This window comes from Apus apus, chromosome 5 (assembly GCF_020740795.1).
Source record: "Apus apus isolate bApuApu2 chromosome 5, bApuApu2.pri.cur, whole genome shotgun sequence".
Classification (NCBI taxonomy): Eukaryota; Metazoa; Chordata; class Aves; order Apodiformes; family Apodidae; genus Apus; species Apus apus.
The window spans coordinates 63,390,104-63,402,446 of NC_067286.1; the positions used below are offsets into that span (position 1 = coordinate 63,390,104).

The following is a 12,343-nucleotide window of genomic DNA, read 5'->3' on the forward strand; positions in this document are numbered from 1 at the left end:
CCCGTCGCCTCCGCACGAATGAGCCGCCGGCCCCGGCCCCGCCCCCGGCCCCGCCCGCCGTCCCGGGACCGCCCCGGGACCCCGCACCGGCACCGGGGAGCCGTCCGCAGCCCGAGCCCCCCGGGATGGGAGCCCCGGACCGGCCCGGGACCCCGCACCGGCACCGGGGAGCCGTCCGCAGCCCGAGCCCCCCGGGATGGGAGCCCGGGACCGGCCCGGGACCCCGCACCGGCACCGGGGAGCCGTGCGCACCCCGAGCCCCCCGGGATGGGAGCCCCGGACCGGCCCGGGAGTCCCGGGGCGGCTGCGGGAGAAGCGAGGCGCGGCGAGTCCCTGAACCGGGCTGGGAGCCACACGCACCAGCGGCCCCGGGCGCCATCGGGGCGTCCCGGTACCGGCCCGGGAAGCCCGGTGTGGCTGCCGGAGTCCCGAGGCTCGAACGGCCACGGGGCTGGACCGGGAGACCCTCTCCTGGCCAGCCCCGGTACCGGTCCGGGAGTCCCGGTGCGGGTCTGGGACCAGCCCCAGCCTGGTCCGGGAGTCCCGGTACCGAACCAGGAGCCCCGAGGCACGGCCCGGGCCCCGTGGAGATTCGGGAGTGCCTCTGGTGCTGTGGGAACGCTGGGCTGGCCCCGCGGCCGGTTCGGGAGCGCTGATGCCGGGCTAGTCGCCACGCTGAGCTGGGAGCCCCCAGGCAGGGCCGATCCGGGAGCCCCTGCTGGTCTGGGAGTCCCGGTACCGGTCCGGGAGTCCCAGTGTGGCTCGGGGAGCCCCGGGGCTCCTGCTGTGGTGCCGATCCGGGATCCCCAGGAGGCAGCACAAGAGCCGGTGCTGATCGGGGACTCCCCGACTCGCAGGGATGCCCGGGGCTCCGGTGCCTCCAAACCAGCCGCCTTCCCTGCCTGAAGGGGCTCCAGGAAAGCCGGGGAGGGGCTTGGGGCAAGGGCAGGGAGGGATGGGAGCAGGGGGAACAGTTTCAGACTGAAGAGAGGAGAGACTGAGACGAGATCTGAGAAGGAAATCCTTGGCTGTGAGGGTGGGGAGACCCTGGCCCAGGTTGCCCAGGGAAGCTGGGGGGGTTTCTGGTGCCAGAAATCATGTTCTCGTTGTGTTGGGGGATGTCACAGCAACCTAACCCGGCTCCTTTTATGTTATTTTTATTTTATATTCTCTTTATTTCAAGGTAGCAGACGGCCAAGAGGAGCAGATCTTCCCCTAGAGGCACAAAGCCCCGGAGAGACCTGCTTCTGGTAAAAAACAGCTCCTCCTTGTGCTCCCCTGGTGGGCAGGGGGGGGCTGAGGGATGAGGGGACCCATCCTGAATGCCCCATCCCTGGCAGTGTTGAAGGGCAGGTTGGATGGGGCTTGGAGCAACCTGGGCTGGTGGGAGGTGTCCCTGCCCATGCAGGGGGGTTGGGACTAAGTGATCTTGAAGGTTCCTCCCAACCCAAACCAGTCTGGGAGTCTGTGGAACGATGTGGCATTGAGCAGCTCCATGGACACAGCAGGCAGCTGCCACAAGCACTTTTTGGGGCTCTTATTTTTTAAAACCTTGCTTTTGCAACAGGAACCTCGTCAAGGAAATATGCTCTAGGGGCAAACTCCAGAGCTGGCTGGGCTGTGGTTTGTGACAGCACCTGCATTTCCGATGGGCCTCTCCTATCCCTCACTTTGGTTTCCTTCCTTACGCAGCTCAAAGGCTCCTACAGCCTGGTGGGGAGGATGTGCAGCCACCCCAGAGGTGGCAGAGGACCCATAGCCCCAGCCCTCCCCACACCCATGGCCAAGGCAACGGGTGTGATGGAGAGGAAGGTGTTTTAGCTGATTCACGGGCTGGAAAAAAACACACGCCCCAAGACCTCTTCCAAGCCCTCTCCCAGCCCTGCAGACCTGATCTAGCTGAGCACCAAAGTGTGTGGACATATCTGATGGTGGGAGTGATCCTGGTGGCTTCCCAAGGGCACCCTGGCCCCTTCAGCTCTCTGTGATGTCCACAAAAATCAGGTTCAAAAATGGAACCGAGTGAATCCTGTGGCCACATCTGGATGGTGAGAGCAATCCTGGTGGCTTCCTGAGGGCTGGGTGGCACCCCATCACCTTCAGCCCTCTCTGGAGTCTGCAAAAATCAGGTTCAAAACTGAAGCTGTGGCCAAGCTCTTGTCCTAGTCTGTCCCAGCAGCTTAAGGAAGCTGCAGCCTGCTCCTCTGGAGACCTTTTCCAAGCAGAAGACACCACTTAGGGTGGTTGCTCCAAGGCTTTTTCCAGCCTCCTGATCCTTTCTGGTGTTTTGTGTCACAGCTCAGTTTGGCATCTTTGGGAGCTCGTTTTCCTGGCAGCTAATGGACCTTTAAAAACCCATTTGGGGCTTCAGGTTTCTCATCCAACAGTCGCCTCCCAGGGGATATTTTTGCAATAATAGAGAAATTTCTGGGCTGGTTGTTTTTTTGTTGGTTGGGTTGGGGTTTGTTTTTTTTCTCTCCCTTCTGAGCTCAAAACCAGGAATATGCCACTTGATACAATCTGTCTGTTTCTTGGGAAGCATTTGTTTTCTTCCTTTTGCTTCCATGTTTATCTCGGGTGTCTTGCCTCAAACAAAGACCATATGTTCTTCCAAGGGTCGTTGGCATGGTTTTCCCTAAGAGAAGATTTCCAGAGTTGGCCCCCTTGGAGAAAAAAAAAATAACTCCAGGCCTGCAGGAAAGCTGCAGGAATTCCATATAAATCCTGCAGCCTGTAGGACTCAACCTCTGGAGTTTGCTGCTAGGGAAGACACTGAGATCCTGCTCCATCCCTGGTGGGTTTTGCAGGCCAGCTTGGGGTGACCAGCCCTCCTGTGCCTGGAGGGGTGGACCCCATGGGTGGATTTCAAACTTTTTAAATGAAAATAAATAAATAAACCCACCTGCCTTGTATTGAGCAAAGCAGGGCATCCATTTTCTTCCAAAATCTTCCCGTTCCTTATCTGCAGCGTGGGTGCTGCCAGCACCATCACTCACCCCCTCAAAAAAAAAACCCCAAACAACACAGTAGGGCTGGACACCAACTTGGCAGGTCCAGGTTTGGGTGCACCCAAGGGTGCAGGGGTTAAAAAAAAGAATAAAAATCAAGCCTTTCCCTGGCTGGTTGTGTCTTCCAGCCCTGAGGGCTCAGCAAACCCTGAGCTGCTGCCTGCCCAGGCACGAGCCTTCCTGCTGCCAGAGAGGCTGGAAAAATGCAGGCAGGCCATAAAAAAAATACAAATCAGAAATAAATTTTTAAAAAAGAGAGAGAGAGAGAGAGAGAGAGCTCTTTGCAAGGGCTAAACAGCTTGCTGGGAAACGAGCTGGTGAGAAGCTGGGCCTGGATTTTTCACGAGCAAATATAATTGTGCTCAATTCCTTGCCAGGAAAGGAGTGGGCTGGAGGGTGAGGTGATGCTGGGGGCAGCAACGAAACCGTGAGCGTGGGACAAGGCAGTGGCCGTGGCACATCAGCTCTTCAAAGAGCTTCGTTGGTGTGAGGCACGGCCAAGCAGTGTCTTTTTAGTGCCTCCATTAAGCGTTTGGTGTGTCCCTTTGGGGACAGCTGGCACAGGAGCAAGCCAGCAGGGAGCAGGAATGTCGGAGCAGAGCCAGGAGGAGGATGCGAGCGGGAAGGGCTCTCACAGCAGCTCACACCTCCTCAGGGTTGGGCTGGAGAGCCCTGAGCTTCTGGGCTTTTTTGGGGTTTTTTTGTTGGTTCCTCTTTAGCAACACTTACAACCAAACCACATGATGCAGGGCTATTATTATTATTATTATTATTATTATTATTATTATTATTATTATTATTATTATTATTATTATTATTATTATTATTATCTTGATTCTCGTTTTTCTCGTGTTTTCATTCGATTTTCAGGTTTTTCCCAAGCTCAGGAGCAGGGCTCTGAACTTCGATGTGACTCCTGAAGCCCCCACCCCTCAACTCTAGGTGTCTGGGCATCAAAAAGCAGGTTGCCCAAAGGGAGCAAGTCGGGGTGCAATGAGTGGCAGCCCCCCTCTTTGCAGCACCCGTGCTCAGGAGCTGGACATGTGCTGCCATCTCTGGAGAGCAGGGTGACATGGCACTGCCGGGCCCCAGAAACACACCGGGGAAGGATTTGTCTTCTGGGAGGGTGGCCTGGATTTCAGCCACTGGTGACAAAACTTCTTGGTTGCAGCCAGAGCCTGGTTTGTCCACAGGCTGGCTGGAGACTCCAAGTCTGCTCCCCAGAGCAGGTAGGACACCAGTAAGGGCAGAATGGTGATTAAAAGCCTTAACGAAGCCAGGTGAGTGTGTCAAGGTCACTGGGACATGCTTGGGCCCAGCTGGGGAGTGGGGACAATGCAGGGACAAGGCAGTCACCCCAGCAGCCTGCAATAAAGGTTCAGGTTGGAAGGGACCTTCAAGATCATCAGGTTCCAACCTCCCTGCCATGAGCAGGGACATCTCCCACCAGACCAGGCTGCACAAGCCTCATTCAACCTGGCCTTGAACACCTCCAGGGAGGGGGCATCAACAACCTCCCTGGGCAACCTGTTCCAGAGGCCACACTGCCCTCATGGGGAAGAATTTCTCCCTGATGTCTGACCTAAATCTCCCCTCTTGCAGTTTAAAACCGTTACTCCTTGTCCTATCACTGCCCTCTCTGGTGAAAAGTCACTCCCCAGCTTTCCTGTAGGCCCTCTTCAGGTATTAAAAGGCCAGTCATGGTTTCCCTGGGCTCTAAAGACAAATATTGTCAGGCAGGGACATCTCTTGGGTGGGTCTCCAGGAGCAGATCCTTGCTGGGGGGTCACAGAATCATAGATAATCATAGAACGGTTTGGGTTCAAAGGCACTTTCAAGACCATCCAGTTCCAACCCCCTGCATGGGCAGGGACACCTCCCACCAGCCCAGGCTGCTCCAAGCCCCATCCAACCTGCCCATCAACACTGCCAGGGATGGGGCAGCCACAGCCTCTGGGCAGATGGTGGCCTGTCCCAGCCTGGGCACACACCAAGCACCTGCAGCCCACGTCACTGAATGCTCCTAGCCTGGTGATACCTGGTCCATCCATCCGAGCACAGTGTGTGGATCCAGACAGTGGAGGAGATCCCTGCCCAGGGAGGACAACAGCAAGGCTTGGCAGAGCTGTTATCTCACCTGGCCTTCATCCTGCCGCCGTGAAACAGGTCTGGTGAAAGCCACAGGTGCTGTTGACTCTGCAGTCCCACGTGAGCCATCTCCAAGTCAATAACACATCAGTAACATGAAACCGAGATGCCGACCAACCCTCAGACCAACCCTCATCTCCTCCAACTTTCTCCTCACAACACCCCGACGAGAGGCACTGAGCAGGGAGCTGGTAGGTCCCCCAGGCACATCCCCAGATACAGGTCTGCCCCTTTCCTCCAGCCAGGAGAGCCTGGTGGGTCAAACAGCCAGAACCAACCCAACCAGGTCACCTCCAAGATAGATTAGTGTGAGTTTCCCCCTTCAAAACCAGGATCCATTCAACACCAAGAGCAAATACCATGTGAGAACTGGCAGGGACATGACTACACCTCCCAAGGCTTAGCTCAACAGAGGGAGAGGAGTATTTGCCCTGTCTCCTCCGAGGACATTGAGCAGATGGGGACTTTGGTTATCATAATTATTATTTTTTTTTTGGCCTAAATGGTCACTTGAGGCAGATATTAAATCCAGTTAATACGTGTGGTTGAGGGGAAATGGATCTTTCATTAAAACGATCCCTCACTTGCGTGCTGGTACCGCCAGGTTGTGCAGCTCTCTGCTTTCTCTCAATTACTGCTCTTATTAGGGCTCGGGCTCATCATAAATACCCAATTAAAGTCATTAGAGCAGGACAGGTAGCTGTCTGAGTAACACAAATGCAACCTTAGTGCCTGGAGGAATCAATTTTCCAGAGAAGAGCAAGCCATGGCAGGGAAAACACGGCCCAGCCCGGGGAATCCCAGGTTAGGGGAGGGAGGGTGGGCATCCCAAGGGACAATGGGCATCCCGGGGAAGGGTGATGGACACCCTGAGGGACAATGGGTGCCCTGGGGGGGGGAGGATGGGCATCCCAGGGAGGGATGACGGGCATTCCAAGGGATGATGGGCATTCTGGGGAGGCACGATGGGCATCCCAGAGAGGGATGATGGTTATGCCATGGAGGGACGATGGGCAACCCAAGGGACAATGGGCATCCTGAAGGACAATGGGCATCTTGGGGAGAGGATGGGCATCCAGGAAGGGACCCTGCCTGCCCTCCAGCTCCTTGGCATGGCCATGAGCTGCTGCTCAAGTTCTTGGAGTGTCCAAACCCCTCAAAGCTCCCTCACAACCCCCTCCCTCAGGCTGGGGACACCCCAAACCGGCGCTGGATAACCCCCTTGGTGTGGCAAAGGCTCGGGCACAGGATGAGGAGATGGAGCAGGGCTCTGAACCACTTTTATTCCATGGGGACACGCTCACCCCTCTCCTCCCTCTGTGTCCCCGCTGCCCTGAAGCCACATGCCAAATCCCTCCTGCTTTCCTGGAGCCGGGTGCTCTCCAACCCCTCCACAAAGTGCTGCTGCTTGGAGATATTCACAAGTACCCAGGAGTCCCCCCCCCTACAAGTTCCTCTTTGGGGCAAAATTCATCCTGGGGAGAGGGGCAGAAATGCTTCTCACCTACCCCTCGCTGCGAGCCGGACACTATTCCCACCTGTGACAGCCCCAGGAAGCTCCGGGATGCTCCGGAGCGGGATCGTGGGGCCGAAGGCTCGTTCCTCACCCTCACCAGCAGCCACCAGCTTCTGCAAGACCCAAGGGCTCAGGGGAAGCCGCGTTGAGGGGTGTCTGTCCTGCACCAGCCCGGGGGGCAGAACTGGCTGTCCCCTCCAGGGCCGGGTCCTTTGAAGCTGCTTTTTCGGGAGTTGAGCTTCCGGCAAACCCTGCGGATGAACATGCGGAAGACGGAGGTGCGGAAGATGATGAAGACCCAGGGGTCCACGATGGAGTTGACGGAGAGGAACCGCAGGGCACTGAGGTCAGCGTTCTCGTTGAAGTCAGCGGCGAAGGCCCCCAGGTAGGCCCGGATCTGCTTGAAACAGAAACACACCAAGAAATGGGAATGGGGGTGTGGGTGTGTGTGTAAATAATAATTAAAAAAATAATAGGAATCTCACAGCAGGGACAAAGCTGAGAGCACAACCAATTCCCAAGGGGGCAGCAGAGAGTATTGGGATCCCCTCCCCAAGATCCGTATGTATCAAATCAAGGCATGTCGTGGGTTGTAGAAGCTAAAAATTGGGTTAGGGATGGTGGTGGCACAAGGGCACCGTGTCCCCATCAGGGCCAGGAGGGCAGACCTAAAGGTCTGAGGGACTGGGGTTGTCCCAGGGATGATGGGAGCATCCAGTCTCGGCTGGCTGCAGTGGTGGGTGCTGCTCTGCACCCCAGTTGCGTGGCTCCCACACCCCCATGATGGGTATTAGACCAGGCATCTGTTGGGTAACTTGGTGGCCCTGGCTGGGCCAAAGTCCTTCCTCCACCTCCAGGTCCACGTTGGAGCCCTGCTTGGTAGAGGAGCTTTGCACTAGGGTGGTCACAAAACCAGTATGAGCCCAGACGTGCTGGTGGCTGGTGTGTCACGATACGGCTCCAGAGGGTGACAGAGGGGACAGGGAGTGGAGGTGGAAGGTGTCACCTAGGGCAGTGGCAGCACCTGAGCCCCATCCCCCCAGTTTTGGGATATCTTCTGCTATAGCCACCAGTTCTGCTCACAAGAGGTGACAGCAAAGTGTTGCCCTGTGACATGGGGTACTCGGGGTTTGGGGGGAGCAATAAAGGCTCTATCATGCTGGGGGTCTCCCATCCTCCTTCCCCACTAGTGGGACCCCCCCTGTCACTGGAGAGGAAAGGGGAGGATTTCAAGGAGTACTTCCCCCAGGTCAGGAAATCCAGTGGGGGTCAGAGGGAGCTGGATCTACACAGCACCTTGACTGGGGAGTGGTGGGAAGGGGGGGTTAACTTGAAGGGTCTAACTCAATGACCCAGCTCCCCTAGGAATAGGCACGGGGGAAGTTATTTCAGGGGGCTAAAGAAAGGAATAAATTGACCCCCCCAACACCTCCAGCACCTCTGGGCACCCCCAGAGGAACAGGGTGCTGATGATGGGGGAGGGGGTGATATTCCAGTGGGGTTAAAGCAATAACTAGACCCCTGGGATGGGCTGGGAGACACTCAGAGGGGAGGGCAATGAAAACAACTTGCCCCCCCCACACACACCTCAGGACAGAGTGGTGGGGATGGGGGGGTTAATCCATGGGGGTTAAAGCAAAGGAGTAGTAACCTGCAGGGACATGGTGCTGGTGGTGGTGGGCATTTTGGGGAGGGGGGGTGGAAACACAATGACCTGACCCCCCCCCAGGACAGGGTGGTGGTGATGGGAGGGAGATTATTCCCAGGAGGTTTACACAATGAACCAAATCCTGGAACAGGGTGGTGCTGTGGGGTTATTCTAGAGGGGTTAAAGCAATGAAGTAATGCTCCCTCCCCATCCCCCCCCCGACTTTAGTGGGGGTTAAAGCAACAGCCAGACCTCTGGGACTGAGTGGGACACACAGAGGGGGCAAAGCAATGACACAACCTCCCTGACACCTCTGGGACCATCTAATGATGCTGGGGTGGAGGGGGGTGTTTATTCCATGGAGGTTAAAGTCATAAGTTAACCTCCAGGGGCGTGGTGCTGGGTATTCCAAGGGGGAAGGGGGTAACCTCCCAGAAAGGGGGAGGGGAGGGTGATGGCCGGGGAGGGGGTTATTCCAAGGGTGTTAAAGCAAAAACCAGACCCCTCAGGGTTGGGGCTGCAGTGGTGGGTCAATTAGAGGGGACTAAAGCAATGAGCCCCTGGGGTGACACCTCCAGGAGCAGAGCCAGAGTTTGTTCCAAGGGGCCACAGCAATGACCTGACCCCCCCCCCGGGACTAAGTGGTGGCAATGGGGGGGTTATGCCAAGGGGGTTTAAGCATCCCTGGAGATGGGGCAGGGGAGTATTCAGAGGGGGGGAGGGGGGCAAAGTATTGCCCTGGGCCCCCAGAAGCATGTTGGGGTTTATTCCAAAGGGTAAAAACAATGACCTGACCCCCCTGGGACTGAGTGGTGCTGATGGGGGGGGGGGAGCAATTCTTTGGAATTGGAGGTGCTGGGGGGGGGGGGGGCTTTAGGCAACGATCTGACCCCCATGGACATGGTGAGGGACTATTCCAAGGCAAGCAAAGCAACAACCCAACCTCCTTGAGAGGAGGTGGCAGAAAGAGGGAGGGGGTGTTAATTTTCCAGGGGGATTAATGCAGTGACCAACCCCCCAGGGCTGATGGGGTGATGGGCATTCGGGGAGGGGGAGCAAGGTGACCACCGGAGCTCCCGGGGGCAGGGGGCAGTTTGGGGGGGAGGTGGGTGGGAGGGGTCCGTCGGGGTTACTCACGATGAGCGGCAGGGAGCAGATGGTGAAGAGAACAGTCATGAGCCCCAGCAGGACGAGGTGGTCGAGCTCCTCCATGTGGGGGGCGACGGGGCCGGCGGCGGGGGTCCCGCGGGGGGGGCTGCCTCCGGGCCATGCTGTAGAGGTGCCTCATGCTGCTCACGTTGCAGGCGCCGATGGCCAACACCAAGAGGCCCATCAAGCTGGCGTAGAGGACGGGAAAGCCGAGCTGGCGGGGCCCACCCCCCGCCATCCGGATGAAGCACCAGGTCCCGGGACAGTACTGCATGGGCACCCCGAAACCCAGCAGGGGCAGGGCGCAGAACAGGGCGCAGAGCCCCCCCGCCGCCGGCCCCAGCGTGGCACCCAGCCGTCGGGTGAGGTGCCGCCGGTAGAAATAAGGGTGCCCCAAGGAAAGCCAACACTCCAGGGCCATGGCTAGCAGCAGCAAGGTGGGGGCCAGCCCGAAGAAGGCCATGAAGAAGGCGAAGAGCTGGCAGAGCAGCCCGGGCTCTCCCTCGCCGCGCCCGCCGGGTCCCAGCTCGCTGAGGCTGCGGTTGTAGGCGTAGGCGGCCAGGACGATGGGGCTGAGCAAACACTTGCCCAGCAGGTCGGTGACCGCCAGCCCGCTCACCAGCACGTAGAAAGCGGAGACCCTCGGTGGGCGACCACCGGGGGACCGGGAGCGCCGTCGGTGCTGACCCAGCAGCAGCAGTGCCAGCACGTTGCCCAGTAGCCCGGCGGCGAATAGCACCGAGCTGGGCACCGCCGATTGCCCGCTCTCGATGTACCGGCTGCTACGGCACCTGTAACCCTCCGTCTCCATCGGGATATCCCGTACCGGGATGCACCGCAGCGGGATGAGATGGGATGGGATGTCCCGCACCTCACCGGGCTGCGCCGCGGCTGCCGGCGGCGACTGGCCCGGCGGGGCGGGTGGCCCCCGCGGCGGAGGCAAGAGGGAGGGAAGGAGGGAGGGAAGCAGGGGAGAGGCGGTGCAGCACGACCGGGCGCGGCCCCCGGGGCCGCCCCTTCCCGCCCTCGGCCCTCCCCGCCCCGTCGGGGGGCTGCTGCGGGCAGGGGGATCCGCCGGTCCCCCCGGGAGGGCTGCGGGAGGAGGGCGAGCCCCGGGGGAAGGGACGGGAGGGGAGACGGACCCACCCCGGGCGAGGGGACCGGGGTGGGTCCCCGTGGGGGGGGGGTATTGGTGAAGGGACTGGGGTTGGGTTCCGGGTGAGGGGGCCAGGGGTGGGTCCTGGGGGGGTAGAGGGGGAGATTACGGGTGAGGGGGCCGGGGCTGAGGGTCTTGGAGGAGGGGGGTACGGAGTAGAGGACGGGGTCTGAATCCCTAGGGGGGACTTGCAGGGAAAGGGAGCACAGCTGAGCCCTGGAGAGGGGGTTACAGGGTAGGAAGCTGGAGCTGAGCCCCTCAGAGGGGTTGCGGGTAAGGGGGGGTTAAAGTTGAGTTCTAAGGATGGTTATGGGTGAGGGAGTTGGGGCCAAGCCCCTGAGGGGAGGGGTTACAGGTAAGGGGGTCGGGGCTGAACTCTCAGCGAGTTTACAGGGTAGAGGGCTTGGGCTGAGCCCCTGGGGGAGGGCGGGGGGGTGTGTGTCACAGGGTAGAGGGCTGGGGCCAAGCCCAGCACCCCATAGTCCCTCGGGGAGCAGTGTGCCATATAGGGTGCCTCTGCCTCCATAAATCTCAGGAGATATCCCACACCAGAGCCTCTAACCTGGCCAGGCATCATTTCTGCCTGCACCCCATCCCGCAGGCTGCCCTGCAGTGCCCCCCCTAGCCCCCCCCATGGTGGGCTCCCAGCCCCTTCACACCCACGTCAGTGATCCACTATTCCAGAAATAAACTTCAGGAGAAGCCCCCAAAGCTTCTTCCAGGAAAAGAAGTGACCTTTCTAGCCACAGAGGTGCCCCTGCATAGTGCACACCGCAGCTTGCAGGATACATGTGATGATGAATAAGCACGAAACCACGGTTGTCTGCTTTCAGCCCCCTTTTTGCTACTCCGGATGAGTGTACACGAAGCACAGGACAGTATCAAGATGACAGGAGATGTGGGGAGGCTGTTTAAGGGACAGGACATTAGCCCTGGCAAGCTGAATGACTGTGTTTCTCATGCTGCACGACGGGAGCTGGTGACTCCTCCAGCAGAGAGGGCAGGGACGGTTTGTGGCTGATGCTCTGTGCTGGTGACAGCTCGAGTTCTGGAAGAAATCAAGATAAAACTCTTTTCAGCTCGACACTGGCACCCGTGCGGTGTTGAAGTGCTGCCCTCCTTAGGGCTGAACGCGAACCCGGCCGCTGCTTCTTGCAGGGCGCCCAGGGAAGAACTTCAGGCTGCCCAGGGAAGCAATCGGAGCGAAATCCTCCCGGTCCATGTCTGGAAAACGCACTCACTGCCTTGTGCAGCTGGCCCAGCACCCTGACCCGGCCCTGGAGCAATCACTGCCCTGCTGCGAACGCCGGGGAGGGATGGTCCTCGCCCGAGGCTGGGGTTTGAGCAGCTCCACTCCTCCTTCTTCTTGCTCAGAGAAAAACCTGTTGTCGTGAACCAAAAACCCACCCAGGCAAGCTGCTTCCATCCGCAGAAGCCACCACCAAGTGAAATGCTTGGGCTTTGCTGTCCCTTCTGCACCACGGGGGTTACGGGAGGCTGGTCCCTGGCACGGCAGGTCCCGGGGATGTGTGATGACCCCACCAAGGGCACGTCTGCTCTGATGGAGAACAGCCCAAAGTGCTGGGCTTCCTCGACAGAGCCCAGTTAGTTGGACAAAGCCAGAAGGCCAAAATACAGCCTGGGGAGAGAAAGAGGAACCATGACTAACTACATCCCTGTTTGAAGACAGGTGGTGCCCCTGGATGCCGCCAGCTGGC

The 12,343-nt window shown here is 58.9% G+C and overlaps 1 protein-coding gene across 1 annotated transcript; it reads right to left on the reverse strand.

Annotated features, from left to right (window-relative positions):
• Nucleotides 1-6,424: 6,424 nt before the first annotated feature.
• Nucleotides 6,425-10,370, reverse strand: PTGDR (prostaglandin D2 receptor). Its single transcript, XM_051621176.1, is given in 3 exon segments — nucleotides 6,425-7,069; nucleotides 9,458-9,542; nucleotides 9,544-10,370. Coding segments are annotated over 3 exon segments (1,089 nt in total). The 5' UTR covers nucleotides 10,281-10,370; the 3' UTR covers nucleotides 6,425-6,802.
• Nucleotides 10,371-12,343: the final 1,973 nt, after the last annotated feature.